Source organism: Pseudonaja textilis, chromosome 3 (genome assembly GCF_049901715.1).
Source record: "Pseudonaja textilis isolate UNSWEBS1 chromosome 3, rPseTex1.2, whole genome shotgun sequence".
Taxonomy (NCBI): Eukaryota; Metazoa; Chordata; class Lepidosauria; order Squamata; family Elapidae; genus Pseudonaja; species Pseudonaja textilis.
Genome location: NC_141992.1, coordinates 51,551,718 through 51,569,532, shown reverse-complemented (window position 1 = coordinate 51,569,532; position 17,815 = coordinate 51,551,718). Strand labels below are relative to the sequence as shown.

The 17,815-nt window shown below is 39.4% G+C and overlaps 1 protein-coding gene across 6 annotated transcripts in view; it reads right to left on the bottom strand.

Moving 5' to 3' along the window:
- The window catches only part of KIF21B (kinesin family member 21B), a 71,181-nt gene extending 61,747 nt beyond the window's left edge, over positions 1-9,434 (bottom strand). For 4 of the 6 annotated variants that reach the window (XM_087929686.1, XM_026716879.2, XM_087929684.1 and 1 more), the window contains exon 1: positions 9,156-9,433. In XM_087929686.1, the coding sequence (XP_087785812.1) occupies positions 9,156-9,199 (44 nt within the window). In that variant the 5' untranslated portion in view covers positions 9,200-9,433. Of the gene's footprint in view, positions 1-9,155 lie in introns of all 6 variants that reach the window. The other 2 variants (XM_087929687.1, XM_087929688.1) reach the window with 1 other exon arrangement.
- Positions 9,435-17,815: the final 8,381 nt, after the last annotated feature.

Below are 17,815 nucleotides of genomic sequence, written 5' to 3'. Positions count from 1 at the left end.
GGGAAAGGACAACTGATATTTTGTGCCAATATTGTTTTAAGTCATTTCAAGGATGGGTCTGTGTGTCTGTAACTATTTCACAAGTGGGAAAAGGTCTCAATCATTTTGAATAGGTTCATTTTTAAGTTAAAAAAAAAAATCACGCACACATTGTTCTTCAGATCTACTTGTGTTCTTTTCTTTTAAAAAAATACTTATAAAAGGAAACTACAAGTAGCAATTATGTTTTAGAAAGGAAATGGCATGCTGTAGCAAATAATGCAGAGACATAATCTTCATAATTGATAGCAGCAAATTGGTATTTTACACTTTCTAACAGAATGTGAGAAAAGCCTACTTCGGTTGATCAAATTATGCAACTATAAAAAAAGATTGGAGCATCTGCTCTGCATGACAATTGGGATCCTAAATGCAGCTTGTTAGCTTAATGGTTTTATAAGTGTAAGCAGGCCTCTATAGAGAAGAGGTTGTCAGAAAAGGTGCAAACATCATAACAATCTTCTGCTTCCTGTGTGTATCTTGATTGTCCAGAAGAAAACGCACCAACACAGATTCCTCTGTATCAGCAGCTACAACTTACCTCTTTCAGTACAAGTAGTCCTCAACTTTTGATCAGTTTGAATTTACGATGGCCTCCAAAATTTATTTAGGACTTAAATTTGCATTTGTGTCTATCACAAACTGTCATGTTACCCCCGTGGTCACAGGATGGCAATTCAGGCACCTGGCAAACCTACTCACATTTACAAATAGTTACAGCTGTCCTTTGGTCATGTAATTCACAACATTTTTGGCCAGTTTCTGGCAAAAACAGCCATTGGGAAAGCTCAGGGGTGGGATTCTACCAGTTCTGTCCGGCTCTGTAGAACCGGTAGCTCTGAAGAGCAGCAGACATAGGACCGGTTCTGTGTCTGCTGCTGGTTTGGCCCGCCTGCCCACCAGGGTTCTTACCTGACTCTTTATTTCCTGCTTTTTCAACCTTAGCTGCTTTGCGCGGAACAACTGAGGTTGAAAAAGCAGGAAAAAAGTGCTTTTTTAACTGCTGCGCACCCGCACGCAGTGCTGCTCAGCTGTCCAGGCAGCAAGCTGATGACTATTCACACCGGTCAGATCCCACCCTTGGGGAAACTGGTCACTTAATGACTATGATGACTCAACTTATGACCACAGTAATAAACCTGCCTATCTGACAAACAGGGTATCAGGATTAAAGCAACTACAACAGAATGCATGCAAAATTCATGATGCTCAGGGATAAAATCCACATCAACAGCAGCACTTATCCAATTGTGTAACATAAATGTGTGGGACAACATACTGGAAACAATTGAAGATATCTTAGCAATTAGTATCCCATATGGATTCTGTTGCATTATTCAAAGTGACAAGTTGTGCTATTTTAGGAACTGGGATTTATCTTCATTTACATTAATATAATAAAGCAGTTTTACATTCCATGAAGTTTCAAATAGATGTTAAATATTCAGCAAACTTGCCAAACAAAAACAGTAAAACAACTCTCCCAAAATAGTATCTTATAAGTAAATTAAACCAATTCCTTGCCACCCTGGAAAGTATCCAATTTAGGTAGGCTTCACAAAGATGATTATATTTATATTTATATATTCGGCAGAATCTCATCTGCCATCATCAGGCTTCTGTATTGTGTTCGTCTATGAGTCAGACTTTTACAGTTGTTTCAGTTTTAAATTTGGGGCTAGCCTACTGCTGTGCCAGAATGGTTTTTTCTTCATCCTGATTGGTTGGGAGTCTTGGTCTGTGTGTATTGGTCTTGGAGTTTGCTGTGTTCTGCTTGATTGGTGTTTCTAATATCTTCTGTCTGTTTTGTGGCTTTTTTGTGTCTTGATTGGCTGGCAACATTGTGTTCCTGTATTGGAGGCTTTTAGTGCAGCTTGGCTCCGAGTAAATGGACGGCTATCATTTGTTAGGAAGCTAGGTTTCATCTGGGTGCCTGGTTGGGGTGTGTTTGAGCTGGAGGTATCAGTGGGGATCTGTTTGTGCCCAGCTGTTTGCCTGGCTAGTGGTGTGGAGATTTTTTTGTTTGTGAGTGCAGGCTTCCAAATAATTGACAGTCTGGTGGAGCATGAATGGAAGAGATGATTCCACCAGACCGTCAATTATTTGGAAGCCTGCACTCACAAGCAAAAAAATCTCCACACCACTAGCCAGGCAAACAGCTGGGCACAAACAGATCCCCACTGATACCTCCAGCTCAAACACACCCCAACCAGGCACCCAGATGAAACCTAGCTTCCTAACAAATGATAGCCGTCCATTTACTCGGAGCCAAGCTGCACTAAAAGCCTCCAATACAGGAACACAATGTTGCCAGCCAATCAAGACACAAAAAAGCCACAAAACAAACAGAAGATATTAGAAACACCAATCAAGCAGAACACAGCAAACTCCAAGACCAATAAACATAGACCAAGACTCCCAACCAATCAGGATGAAGAAAAAACCATTCTGGCACAGCAGTAGGCTAGCCCCAAATTTAAAACTGAAACAACTGTAAAAGTCTGACTCACATACGAACACAATACAGAAGCCTGATGATGGCAGATGAAATTCTGCCAAAACGTTGCTACAACTTTAAAAGCACAACTATAATGACGTGGGAAAATACCCAAATAAAGCTGAATACCATACATGTAAGTACCCACAAAAAACTTAAGAAAATGTATGTATGTATGTATGTATGTATGTATGCATGTATGTATATATGTATGGTATTCAGCTTTGTTCGGGTATTTTCCCACATCATTATAGTTGTGCTTTTAAAGTTGTAGCAACGTTTCGGCAGAAGCTCATCTGCCATCCTCAGGCTTGTGTATTGGGTTCTTTTTAATATTGTGTGTCAGGCTTGGCAGCAAAACAAAAACAAAAAAGGGCTAAATAAAGAGAGAGAGAAGGGGGGGGGGAGAAAGAGAGAACCACCATACAAAGTAGGATAGAATCAAAACAGGATAAAGTGAGTTCCACAATAACTTCATCTCTCTCCAGATCTAAGCTACAAGGAATTATATGTCTCAGTTGTGTAACATGTCACAAAAAATGAATGAGTTGATGTGTAGAGCTTGGGGGGCGGGGATAAGTGGGAAGGAGAAGCATATTACACAGGCTTCTATGAGACTAATCTTATTTCTATTGCATAATAATGTTGATGATCAAAGACAGCATAATCATGTTTCTTTCTCCTTTTACTATGTTACCCGCTTATCACTGGCATTTTGCACTTTGAGCACTGTTCAAATTATTAAGCATTTCTGTAATGTATCTCAGAATTATCAGCATACATTTTCATGCAGATGTGTGCAATGTCCATATAGGTGCCTTAAAAAATAATTCTATTTCTAAATATATTTTCCAAAGCAAAGTAACTTATACTGACTGGGGTTACCTCGCCATCGAACTAACATGTAGCTGTTGGTTACGATCTAGTACAGGGCTGTCAAACTCGCGGGCCACGAGCCAGATGCATCAGGTGCTGGCCACGCCCACGCCCGGTTTAGCGAAGGAGGGGAAAGTCACAATACGTCACATAATGACACCATGACGACATGAATTTGACACCCTTGCTCTACAGATCCAGTTATTGAGATCAATCCTGGTAGATGGCTAAGAATGTGCTATGAACCCAGGAAGCTACTAAATCCTGATCTCTGTATAGGAGTGATTGCTGAAAAATGCCAGAGTTAACCAATGGATTCCATGCATAGCTTGAGTCTGTATGCATTATAGCTTCATTCTTAACTACTACAGCATGCATTTCCATATGTATCAGCCAGAGTGAAAGGGAAAGGAACAGATCCCATGGCAGTGACTTCTTTAATTTGTTTTGCCTATGCAGAAAAGAGCAGAAAGGGAATAAAGGGTGCTCACACTGAAGAACGTTTGAAATGCTTTAGTTGTGCCCTTAACAAAGGAAATTCCAAAACATTTTGGATGTTTTACCTTATCTAGTAAGGCAAGAACCCAAGACATCCCTAAAAAGTCAAAGTATTATCTGAAACAGAGGCCAAATTGCAAAATTCCAAAATATGAAGTCATTCTGTCCTTTCACATTTTAGCTATAACTAAAAGGATGAATTCAGAGAAGTGTTTCTCAACCTTGGCAATTTTAAGATGTGTAGATTTCCATTCCCAGAATTCTTTTGAAGATGAATTCCATGCTGACTGAGGGATTCTGGAAGTCTACATATCTTCAAGTTGTTAAAGTTAAGGAACACCGATTCAGCGCATGAAGGATTTCTGATGTCCGTTCCTATTGATAATTTGTATTTATAGAAATCTACTCCTCTAAGTGCACTGTTAGAAGAATATGACCAATTGCTATGATCAGCTCCAATGGTGAGGAGAGAGGGAGAGAAGAAAGTAGCAATGGTTTGCTTTTGACATTGTTTTGGCAGGATGCAAGTTTGCAAAAAATTGCTCTTAAAATCAACCCCTTCCCATTACTCTCTGCCACTCACTTCAGGTTCTAATATTGCTAACACTGTAAAAGGAAAAAATAGCCCTCTTGGATTCAGTCAATGTAGAAGGGACATACACCACTCTGACAAAAGATGAGCTTATAGCAGAAGAATTGCACAAACAGTAGCAGGGGAGGTAGGGGTATCAGGCAAAGATAGTTCACTCCTCCCCTCATTTCCTGCTTATTGCTGAAGGCCCCAATAGTTCGTTCATACACTTCCATTTAATTGGCCTTCCCCTACTCACCTCAGTTCCTCCTCTTAATTGTATTATTGCAGCATTCAAAACACTTCAGTGAAGTTTTTGACATTTCCACCACCCACATACCCTGATGTCCTGCAATAAGAAAGTTTAAAGGAACTGCAGCTGAAATAACAGCTATACGTCCTCTGACTCCCCTTTTCCTGTTGCTTCCCCCGTGCAACATTATAGACTATGACGAAAACCTGTCTATATTATGCAAATCAAGACAGTTGGCATATATCTGCATAACTGACTGCATTTCTAAAACTGAAAGAAAAGTTCTACTGGAACCCAAGTTGGATTGGAAAATACATTAAGTAACTATTTTAAATTTCCTTTTGAACCATAAATGTATAAACCTGGATATTTTAAAGAAAACAATAAAATCCTGAATTTCTTAGGAAAAGAAATGTCATTTACAAAAGAACACATTGTTTGTTTATTTGCTCTAGCTATAATGCTTATGCTTTAATTTTTAATTTTCTCCTGTAACAAACTCTACGTGTTCAGAAACTTCACCTGGTCCAGAATGGTGGAACCAAATTATTATGATGACTAGTTAGAGAAAGGCTGCTTCACTGTATATTAGTACAGTGTATATTAGTACTAATTATTAATACATTCCAACTATCATTTAAACCTATCTTGGTCAAGGGATCTCTTCCCAATTAAAACAAAAAACAAAATTAAAAAATAAACAGAAATAGAAAATTTAAAAAATGGAAAATTAGAAAAGGAAAAAGAATAACAGTAAAAATACTGGAAAAAACAAAGCAAAAAGTAAATAAAAATAGAAAAAGAATTTCTTGTGAGTTTCATTGGTACAGATAAAGATATAAGAATACAACAAATTACTATCCAAATTAAAATTTGTCTATATTATTTTGATAATCCTATGTAGTACTATTCATCAAATTTCAAAATCAGCTTTTCATTTATTTTCTTGCAAAACTCAAATAATGATTTCCAAGTACAAACAAAATTTGCCAGTCTTTCTTCTTCAAGCCTATCAATTTCACCATCTCTGCCAATTCCACCCACTCCATCATCCATTCTTCCATCACAGTTATTTGAGATATGCCTTTTCTGTTGTTATCATAATAAAAACAAAGTTCCACAAGATGTTTCCATTTGTTTGGCCATTAAGCAGAAAAGAAATTTGATCTTTTTCAAATTGAAGACCATGCTTGACTTTTGAGTGGTATGCCATTTGTTGCCACATGCCAACAAAGAAGGCAAAATTAATAACAACAGCAACAATGGTCATCGAAAAAATAAATGCCCTCCCCAATACACAGTTAAATATTACGAGGGATTATATCTACAAAATTTTGCAGCAAAAGGGCAGCAGATTACTGGGACAACAATGAGTTTTTCTAGGAGAGCAGGATTGTGCACAGCCCACATGCTCTGTCCTAAATAGTTGGGTTCACCTGTTTAAAAGACCATTATTTCTCTTATGAGCCTACCTCTAGGTACCTCCTTTGTACCCAATAGTGCCAATGACCTATCTGACAGGAATAGCCAAGAGAGTTTTATTGGTGACTGCTCCCGCATTGCAGAACTCCATGCTAATGGAAGTATAGTTTTCATTGTTATACTTCTGTTGGTACGCAAAAAAACATCTTATTTGGGTGAAACTTTGACAAAGAAGTTGGTCTGTTATCTGGATGTTGTCTATTCTACTCATGTGTAAATAATGTTTTATATTTTAAATCCTCTAATTATCCTCTTTATGTACTACCTGCAGCAATAGCTTTGGGAAAACATCCAAGAGGACCTTCCCACTGTCTTGTATCTTCCCTATGATAACTTCTGGATCACCCTAGCTTTATGAACCCCATGAAAGTGGTCCAACTTCTGGTAAGAGCTGTCTGCTCTTCAACAGAACTATGGACAGGTGACAAAAAACAAAGCAGGTGACGAAAAACAAGGTGGGGAAAAATGGCTTATACAAACTTAGTTTTCTCTGCACTCCCTCACTCCTGAGAAAGTCTTTTCCCCCAAAGAATGTCATTCAGATCAGGGGAAACCCCAACCCCAGAGTGGGAGGATTAATTTTTAGCTTGTGATCTGCACATTTGCTCAACTTTGTTACATTTCCTATATAGATAGTCTTCATTTAGTGGCTACTTCATTTAGCGACTGCTCGCAGTTGCAGTGCTGATGTAACATTGCAAATCCTGCTTTTCATGTAGTTTTCAACAGATCAATTTCTACTGAAGACAAACTCTGGCACAGAATCTCCGACTGAACACACATTTGGAAGGAAGGGGATTGTTTTTATGAACAACAGTTCTCTCTTTCTGCCTTTTGCCTCTGATTTTTGAGCCAGCATATATATTAGAGATAGAAAATACATTAGAAAGAAAAGCGAGGTGGAGCAAGTACTTGTCTTCACAACACTCAAACCTATATTGTTCTTTAGAATGCCTTTCCAACTGTGTATCTTCCAGAATTTTTGGCCCCAATTTCTAATAACACTAATAATTCCCAACCAGAATAGGCAATATGCTCTTGCGAAGGATAATGCCAACTAGGAACTCTGGTACAGTCCAACATTTCTAGAAGAGCTCATTTAGAATAAGTTGGCTTAGTGGAGAACATGGATCACTAAAATGCAAAAGGTGTTGGCTTTCGCATTGCAACCAATATTTAAAAACCTTCTGTGGCAATGGAATATTCACAATAGCAAAGAATACAATTTTACATTTTCAGGTTGAAAACAATATTGGTCCAGCACTTCAGGTACAAAACACTAACAGACAGAAGATATGCACCACCTAGTGAAGAGCATCTGTAGCGCTGCCCTCCTGTGAACTGGGCATTTTGTACAAAGTGTGCTTCCCTTTCAGCAGAGGAACAAACTGTTGCCAAAATGGCAACTCTAATATGTCTGCTCAGTCTAGTATTTTTTTGGACAAAGCCTCTTTCCTAACTCATCTCTATCAATTCAGCAAATGACCAGTTCACCTCACAGAATGGCAGACAACAGTATTATTTCCAAACACTGTCTGAGAAACAGACTTTCTCTTCTCTTCATAAAGCTCCTTATTCAAATCAAATAGAAATTAAATTAGATGCAGTTTCTTAATTGTTTTAAATCAAAGCTCAAGTGTGCAAGGACACACAAAGGAGAGTATATCCTCCATGGCTAGAGTAACACAAAAAGGAAAGCACCATGGGAAATATGCCTCTGCATTAACACCACCCTTTCCCTGCAACTGGAAAAAAAAATTGCCAGGCTTCAGGTGAAGAGAGAAAAAGCACTTGCACTGACTTCACCTGCACAAATAAAATGTAGGGTGTTGCAAAATTAGGCAAGGGAAAGGGAGAGATGGATGAACGTGAAACAACGTTGCTGATGCTATTTATCCAGGGCACTGCATAAGCAGATATAGGCCCCCAACCCCACCCTAATGGAAAAGCTATCAGTCACCACATATGATGGATGAAAGCACAAAAAAAAAAAATGGAATAGGAAACATTAATTGCCAGCCAAAGAAAACAGGAGCTAACAAGGGAAAGGGGATCAACTGTTGGCCCACATGGAAATCTGACAGCAAGGGATTTATCAGAAACAATAATACTGAAGAGAAACGGAATGAACAGTCACACATGACAGAAAGGAAAGGCAGAAAAACAGAGCAAATGTGCGAAATACAGGATTTCCTTGTTTCTCTTGCTTTAGCTGCTGTCTGATGTGGAGGGGGAGAAAGGGAGGGAGGGAGGGGGGAGAGAGAGAAAGATTCTGCTGTTCTTCTAAAAGACTACTAAAGAAATACTAAACCCTACTCCTTGTAACTACTTAACAGAAACAGCACACAATCTGCTCCTGTAGTGTAGAGAAGAAGCAGAGGGCCAAAGAGATGGATCTGTCTTAATTATCAACATTTTTGTGTGCATTTGGGATTAGCCGGCTCAGCACCCAGATAGGTCCAGCAATTGGACAGGGGAGTTTTGCTCTGGGTCACCCCCACTTGCAGCGCTAACAAAGAGCAACAATGCCCACCGACGTAGGTTAGACGCGCAGAGATAAAGGGAAGGCGAGGGAACTTCTCCGCCCTGGCAGCGACAGGGCTCAGCCTCCCCTGACCCCCTCTTTTCCAACCCGGGGCCGTGCCACACATTCTTGACGGTCAGCAAATCCCCGAGTCCGCAGCTCCAAGCGCAGAATAGCGGCAAGCCTCTCTTCCCCGCCCTCCACCCCAGCGATACGCACAAGTCGCCCTGCAAGAGCCGCGCATCTTTGCCAATGAGGGGGTGGGGGGGACAACGCGATTTGCAATGAACAGGCCGACCTGGAACGGGGAGGGCAAGCAGCAGCAGCCGCTGGAGGGGGCTCCTTTTGTTCGCTCTTTCCATTCACCTGCAATGGGAAGTTTATCCACGGAAAGCCCCTCCTGTCCCCACCTCACCTCACGGCCACCTTGACGCTGCAGCTGTCACCCTGGGCGGCCATTCCCTCCTTCTTTTTCTCCTTCTTCTTTTCCCTCCCTCGGCGACGCCGCCGACGCCCCGCACCGCAGGAGAACGCTGCCCTCCAACCACCATGGAGCTCGGCGGGGCCAGGGCCGAGGCGAGGTTGCGACTCGGCTAGGAGCAGGAGGCGCGTCGGAGGCTGCTCGAGCCGCAGGAGGAGGGCATGCTGGGCTCCTCTCGGGGAGCGCGGCCGCTCGTCCTCTCCAGGAGAGAAAGAGAAAGGCAGCCCCCAGAGGGGGAGAGAGAGCTTAGGCAGCGTCCCCGCTTCCCATCCCGCCAGCCGCGGCGGCGGCGGCAGCAGCAGCAGCGGGACTGCGGAGAGAAAATTAGCGTCGACCCAGCCAGAAGTCGAGCGGGCGGAGAGGCTTGGAGTTGGTGGGGGGGAGAAGAAGAGGGAGGCGGAAGGAGGGGCGCCAGGACGCGGAGGCGGTCACGCCCACCCCCCCGTCAACTCTAAAGGTGGAGGAGGGATTTGCGCCGAGTAGGGGCAGTGGGCAGCGTGCAAAGAAACACGAGGGAAGGAGGAAAAGGGTCTCGGCGTTGGAAGGGCTGAAGAAGTTGTAGATCCAGAGGCTTGGATACATATATAGATAGATAGATAGATAGATATAGATATATCTATAAATATGTCTGTCTATCTATCTATCTATCTATCTATCTATCTATCTATCTATCTATCTTGAAGAGCGCCGCTGCTTCGGTGCACGATCTCGGTGAATCGCTTCCGTTCCTTCTAGCCGGCTAGCTCTAGAAAATAATTTAAAAAAAAATTCCCGGAAGAGAGTAAAGAGCTTGCAAACGAAATTACCACAGAGCGAGCATGAATTTTGTAGCGTTTTTCACATGGGTGGATGGAAGGTAGGCTTCTGTGGTTGTAGTAGTAGCTGAACCAAGGGGTTGCTTCATTATTTGAATGACCCCATATATTTCAGAGGCTGGGTTTCTCATATTAGCCAAAGGTTGGCTGACTGGGTTTGGTGCATTGTGTGACTATTTCAGGCCCTGGCTTGCCTTTGGTGGGAATTTTCATCTAATATTGTGGATAAGGCTAAAATATGGCTGCTGTCAGTGAACTGTATTGTGAAATTATAGTCAATATCACACACGTACACATATGCAGGGATGTAAAGATTCTGTTGCTACAGAATCTTTACATCCCTGCATATCTTTACATCCCTGCAGAATCTGCTCCTTGCTTGTAGCTGAAAACCAAGATGTGGCCTATGTTAGCCTCCATTAGTAGAAGATTGAGATTCTCCTAGGTCAGGGGTTTCCAAACTCTAAGACTTGTGGGCTTCAATTCCCAGAATTCTCCAGTTAGCATAGCCATTAGGAAGAGTTCTGGGAACTTAAAATTGCTTCTCAAAGTTGTCCAACTGGAAAATGCTGATTTAGTTCAATCCTTCGTAATGTGCAAAAAAGTCAGTGAGGTGAGGATGTTCAGACATTTACCACAAAAAACTCCAAATATGAGACAATGCAACCTGCATGTGTACATCAGTCAGCTGTTGTACAGGTGTTACAGTCAGGAAGCTTTGCTTTATGTGTTTTTCTTTGTAGATGTCAGTGGAAATAACATTCTAAGTCATAAACTGGAGTGGGCATCTTAAAATGTTAACATCTTCCTGCAGCTTCAGTTATATGAAATCATTGACATTATTCCCTGCCATTTTGAAGCAGGAAGCTGAAAATTTTAAGTCCTGTGTCCTATTTAATAAATGGATTGCAGAAATATAGATGAACATTAGATGGCAGCAGAGTTAGCATTCTTTGTTGCAATTTTAAGGATTTTTGCAGCCTAGTTTTGGAAACCAAAAAAGACCTGGTTCACACAACACACTGAGCCGTAAAATTGATATGGTTGTCCTGGAATGTTTTTAGTATACATGGTAAACTTCGTTTTGTTTCTAATCATTAAATAAGCTATATCTGTCTGCATTTATGCACATATAAGGTCATCATAAAAATAACACAATATGACAAGGTGTTGTGTAAAACCAGCCCTTTATTGTGTAGGTGCTTAATATGTGTAACCAGGTCAAAGAAACATTGCAAGATTCTCTCTCCCTCACATCCTGCCCAGTTTTCATGTCACCTTACTCACTGTGACCTTCACTTTCCCATAAAATATATAGTGCAAGCTTCCGCAAACAACTTATCATAAAATAAAGTGCACTTTACATATCACAATAGCTGAGTTTTCACAAAAAACCCCTCCCACTTATGCTATGGCTTAGTATGTGGTGTGAACTTTGTCCATTCATTTATAGCCATGATTTTAAGAGTCTTCCTTTACTCTCAATGACTGAGAAAGGAACATTCTTTTGACAGCTGTGATAAGTATACTGAATTTTATCTTGGTCAGATAAGTCACACAAACATGTAAAGCAAAACAAGACAATCCCCATTTCCACAGAGAGTGTAACTATATATAAGCATTACCTTAATGAAGTTAACCAACTTTCTGGGTTCACATAACCATAAACTAATTGTATAAGTTGCACCTGCACAAGCTTCAAGTTTGTAGTTGTTCAGTTTATGATTTGGGGTGCTGGGTGAACAGGGTCCCTAGCAGGGGTGGGATTCAATTTTTTTACTACCGGTTCTGTGGGCGTGGCTTGGTGGGTGTGGCAAGGGAAGGATACTGTAAAATCTCCAGTCAGAGGTGGTATTTGCTGGTTCTCTGAACTACTCAAAATTTCAACTACAGGTTCTCCAGAACTGGTCAGAACCTGCTGAATACTACCTCTGGTCCCTAGACAGGAAAGGATTTGAATTCAGCATTATTGTAATAACAGAGGCACACAACCGCACTAGCAGAAAGGTGAACAGAATGTTAAATTATGAAAATAAGAGGCACCAATTTAGGCTGTTTCGTGACAGTTCCGTCAGAAACACATTTATGTTTTCCAGCTTAAGTTTTGGCAGCCATGCCAAAGTATGCAACTCCTTCAATTCATTATGGGGGGAAATGGTATGGGGGAAAAGGGTGTGATTAAATGTTAGACTGGATGATTCTATTTTAGAAGATACTGTAAATAATTTGTTCCAAGTAGCTGTATTGATTGAATTAAAACAAATCTGGTTGTGTTTCTGTAAGCAATGTTACAGTTGCTTAATCAGTGAACTACACTTCTTTTATACAAATACTTAAATCTTTTTTATATTAACATATCAAACCTTGGTCCTCCTATTTAATAGTAAACTCAATAGAAAAATCAACCAGACCACAACCAGTCCTTGAGCATTCTCTGATATGTCCATGGATGTCTGCAAAGCATGATGAAAAATAAGTAAAGAGCTCAGCTCATTTTTTAAGGAATGCACATAAAATTTGGCAGAGCTTTAATCATTTTATTGTAGCTTCCATCTTGATTTTATTTCACCACACCATGCATATACTCCAGGTATCATGCAACTAATATCTATCCTTCTGGAAAACATTTTTCTGGGAATTTATCTCTGGAGATATGTCTCTTGTTTGAGTTCATGATCTTGCCTATATTTGGTTTAATATGTAATTAGAGTATTTAGGGTGAGGGTGAATTATTATGCAAAATACCATTTGTAATGGGCTGTTAGATGAGCCAGCTTGAGGTAGTGATTAAGGTATCAGGCTAGAAACTAGGAGACTGTGAGTTCTAGTTCTGCCTTAGGCATAAAACCAGTTGGATGACCTTGGGCCAATCACTCACTCTCAGTTCTAGAAAGGCGGCAGTGGTAAACTACTTCCAAAATCTTGCCAAGAAAACTGAAGGGATCTGTTCAGGCAGTTGCCAGGAATCAACACTGACTCAAAGGCATACACACACACACACACACATAGGCATTATTTGCTTTTACTAGTGAATGACATAAGACTGTAACATCAATACTGGATCTGTTGCTTATGGATTTTGTGCTGATCATTATGCAGGTTAATTTTTTCTTACATTTTTAAAATTTTGTATGTGGTTTGTAGTGCTACAGATTACTTATTTTATCTTCTCGGACCAGTGTTCGATTTAATAGAGGGATATCATGTGGAAAAAGAAAATTTCCATACTCAAGTTAATTGCCAATAACTGCCTATCATATTTAATTCAATTAATTATAAGATTCTTCAGAAACATTTTATTAGTATAAGACCATACTTACGCAATGTGTTTGTCAGTGTACTCCAAGCTCAGATAGTAAAATGTGTGGAGCTTGGTAGTTCTATATTTTTTGTGTAGATTGATACAAGCTACTTGGGTTGGTTCTTTTTGAGGATTCTAGTCTTGAATGCAGAATTACTTACCATTATGGAGCAATAGAACACTTTATTTTATTTTTTGTTGTGTTCATATTACATACACAATAAGAAACCTCAGTGAGTTCATACAAATAATCCAAAGTTGTCCTCATGAGACAAATATTTGAATGAGAGTTCAGGCTTAACATGTTGTTTGCACTCTAAAAGTGCTGCCACATCAAACCAAAAGTATAACCTTTAGTTTAAAAAAACCCAAAGCAGAGGCTGAAATTCAAACAACATATTAAATATGAAAACTCAGTTTAATAATTGTACATAGGAAGCTAAAAGTGATGCCAATTCATGCCTACTGAGGTTTCTGCTTCATGCACACACCCCTGAGATTATCCCAAAGGTGCTTCTTCAAGAAGCAACTGGACTTTCTTGTTTTTCTTTCAAGAAGTTTCGCTTCTCATCCAAGAAGCTTCCTTTAGTTGAAGAAACTTCTTGAATGTGAAACGAAATATCTTCAAAGAAAAACAAGAAAGTCCAGTTAAGTCTTGAAAAAGCACCTTTGGGACAACCATGACTTGGATGACCGAGAATCTCTATAGATACACCTGAGATTACTAATTGCATATCAGCAAGTATCTTTTCAACGGCCACATAGACCGTGGCTAGTTGATATTAATTCTACTGAAGTGTTCTCCATTGTGTCATTAAAAAAAAACTGGAAGCAACCAAATGACTAAGCAATCAACATTAATCAAGGGTAAATTATCCCAGGCACATTGGAGGACATAGCAATTAATGATTAGCCATTGTTTCTATGTATTCCCCTTTTTGACTGATATCTGAATTGTCTTTGTGATAGCCATCTGGCACTTCTTTTTAGAAGGGCGGAGGCATATAATAATTGGGGATAAAGACTGAATCTTGCCTTGCAGGCTTTATGTCTACAGCTCATGCATACACACCATGCTGTGTGCCTGTGAGAAATAAAGCCAGATGAGAAGTCAGCTGTATATAGGAAAGCAAAAGGAGAACTCCTGTTCTGGGGTCTGAAAACATGCTAGACTTAATCTTAATCTTGATTTACTTAATCTTAAAGTAAATCAAATCTAGCTATGGCTACAGATTGATATTGGGATTATAACATGAATTCCCAACTCAGGCTAGGCATATCTGCAGGACACCAGACCTGAAAGACTCTTCTAAGTCAATTACATATTGGCTTGTATTCCAGTGTGTTACAATGATGTGTCTGTTCCAACACATTAAAAACCTGCTTATCTAAGTTGCTGTCCATAAGAATCATCTCAAAGGAAAATGCCTGGTGGTCTCGGGAGAGGGAATTATTTTAAGTAGTCATACGTGGAAATTTCATTGTCATTTACCTTGACATGAGTGTGAGTGATAGTTTATTCCATGAATTTACAAAGGGATCCATTTCCAATCTTTTCCTCAACTCAAAAGACATAGCTCTTTATTAGATAGTAATTATTAAAAGCTTCTTGTAGAAATTAGAGTTGAGAAATTGATTCTTACTCTGACATGCACATCCACCTCTGTATTGTATTGATTTTCTAAGTGTTTTTCTTAATGCATCCAAAATAGAACAACCAGTGACCAAGGCATCAACAGATTCAGTGGATTCTACGATGGAACAAAAGCATTTGAAAGAAAACCATACCGAAAAAATGCTAAAGTGGGATTATGCTAATTGTAATGGCCCCGCAGTCACGGTGGAGTTTTGACTGATTTGTCATAAAAGGATATTACTTTCCATGGAATGAAGTGGTTAGACAACCATTCTTCATACCACATAGTTTTACCTTATACAGTAGTGTAGAAAATCAAAAGTCAGTCCAAAGGTAAATAAGACCAACTCTTAGAAATATATCAAATGTAAGGAGTCATGATGATACAGAGCCATTTGGGTTGAACCTCACCAAAGACCACTTCCTCTAGAAACAAAAACATTATGAATGCTTACATACTGTACTTAAGTCATAAAAACCTATCTGTGAATATATCACTGTTAAGTCACAATTGATATAAGAGAATGTTTGTAGCCCAGCAGTGGTGGTATGCTACTGGTTGGGATCTCCTATGATCAGCTGAGAGGAGGAAAAAAAGCCTCCAATCAGCTGAGAGGAGAAAGAAGAGAAAAGTGCAGGATTGGCCCTCCCATCCACCCCTGTGCTTTTCTCTTCTTTATCCTCTCAGCTGATTGGCCTGCAGGCCTCAGCTGGTGTGGGGAAAGCTGCATGTGCGCTAGGTGTGCGTGTGTTAGGTGCGCGTGCACACGATCACTGAACTGGAAATGGAACAGGTAGGATCCCACTGCTGCAGACCAGGATTGAGCTGTAACAAGCCATGATGAACTCAACATGACAACATATACATCATGATACCATAATGCAAATGGATGATTATGTACTGATGCAACAACTCACAGAAATCCATAAACCGTGTCATTTGCATATTCGTAATTCGCCCCAACATTGAACATCTGTGCTAAGATACAGAACTTCGCCTCCCTATCAGACTAAAATAACCTTTCCCATCTGTCTTGATGAATATTTACGTCTGCTAGTATGTTAATCCAGATATTGTTATGGACAAAAATTAATTCTTTGCTGACAAGAAGTGGCATAAATCAGATGGGTAACACTGAATATGGTGATGAGCATTTATTAATGTATTTTCAGGCCTTCTTGTTATCCCCATCTTACCCCCAGTCCCTAATGAACCTTAAAAAAACCCTGGAAACCACTGCTAGAAAAAGCAAGCAGAAATACACTTGCCAGAAAACAAGCAGACTTGTGAACAAGTCCTCCAATTATTTGTAAGGTGCCCGGAGTCACTGAGAGTGAGCTGGGCGACCATATAAATTGACTTAAATAAATATTTGGTCTTCTTTACATTATTTATTCTTAAATTATCCCTGTGTTCTTCTTTAACCTTTTGGTGAAAAACAATGACGGTATAAAAGGAGAACAGAACTACAAATAAGACAAAGTGGAATAATGGTACAAGCCCATCAGTGAGGTCTCTTCCCTGCATTTTAGAAACTGGCCTGTGGCAATAAAACAGCAAAGCAACTCCTGTTACTGAGGTCCCTTCTAGCCAAGTTCTTCCTTTTGTAACTCTAATTTATAATTAAATGCTTTGACATGGAAATGATTCCTTGGACAGCTGGAGAGATGGTTGCTTCAGGGTTTCCAGTAGCTCAAGCAGACTGTAATCAGAGTTTGGCCTCCAGAGAGAAAAGGATTTGCTTTAACAATCCAACCCCCTTTTTCATAAGCATCCCTTCATCCATTCTCCTTTTACGAGTTAACAAATAAAAACCCAGAGAGCAGCTAGGCTCTGTTGATTCAATACCTCTCCTGGGATGCATAATTTCTCATTTGAATATCTATTACCCTTGAGAGGAAACCTGTTCTGGAAGAAGCTGGCTTCAGGGGTCCGATTCTTAATATTAAAAAGAGGTGAAGATGACGTGGCAGGTTCACTGAACAGAAAGCTACAGCTAAGCAATAGCTTCTGCCACCTTGTAAAAGGATTTAGATATTTTTGGCTGCTTTTATAGCAGAGAAAAAAAGAATATTGTCTTTCATAGCCATTTCATTTATGTACAACAATCAGAAGATTTAAAAAGTTTAAAAGCTTCTACTATTAAAGTAGAATGTGATTTTTAAACCTTTATAAAAACTGGATAAACCTAATATAACACAATCTGAAACAACAAAAAAGTATAAACCAAGAATATGCAGTTCTTTAAAGATCTGAATTCTATAATTAAAAGAGTTGGAATTTAAATTTAGAGATTTCCTAACTCACTATAGTTGGAACTTGAACAACTTTCTAAATATAGACTTGGAAATTACAGCTAGCTTTTTAAAGTGTGAATGTTTTAATTTAAAGGTCTTTAATTCCTTAAATTTCAATGGAGTCCCAAAATTCCAAACTATTATGAACCCTAGGAATAAAATGAGATAAAAGTCCAAATTCATACATAATCTAAAATGTATAAAGCATAATTTAAATGTTGAGACAAATGTTTCAATATTGAAGTACCTCGTACTGGGAAAAATACTGTATATTTTGTTAATGGCTTTATAACAGCTTGGAGATTTAATATAAATAAGCGGTAAAAATCTTCTTCCCCACTATTGGATTGTATGAATGAATGTCTATATTTTTCTTTAAAAAAAAAAAACACCTCCCCAAACTGATCAGTTATCTCAATTTCACTGTTTGTAACAGCCGTTTATAATTTTTAAGTGTAAGCTGAGTTCAAATCTTTTGAAGTTTAAATGAAATGAACTAAATGAAAATTCAAATGTATAAAGAAAACCATTTGGGCTCTTTCTA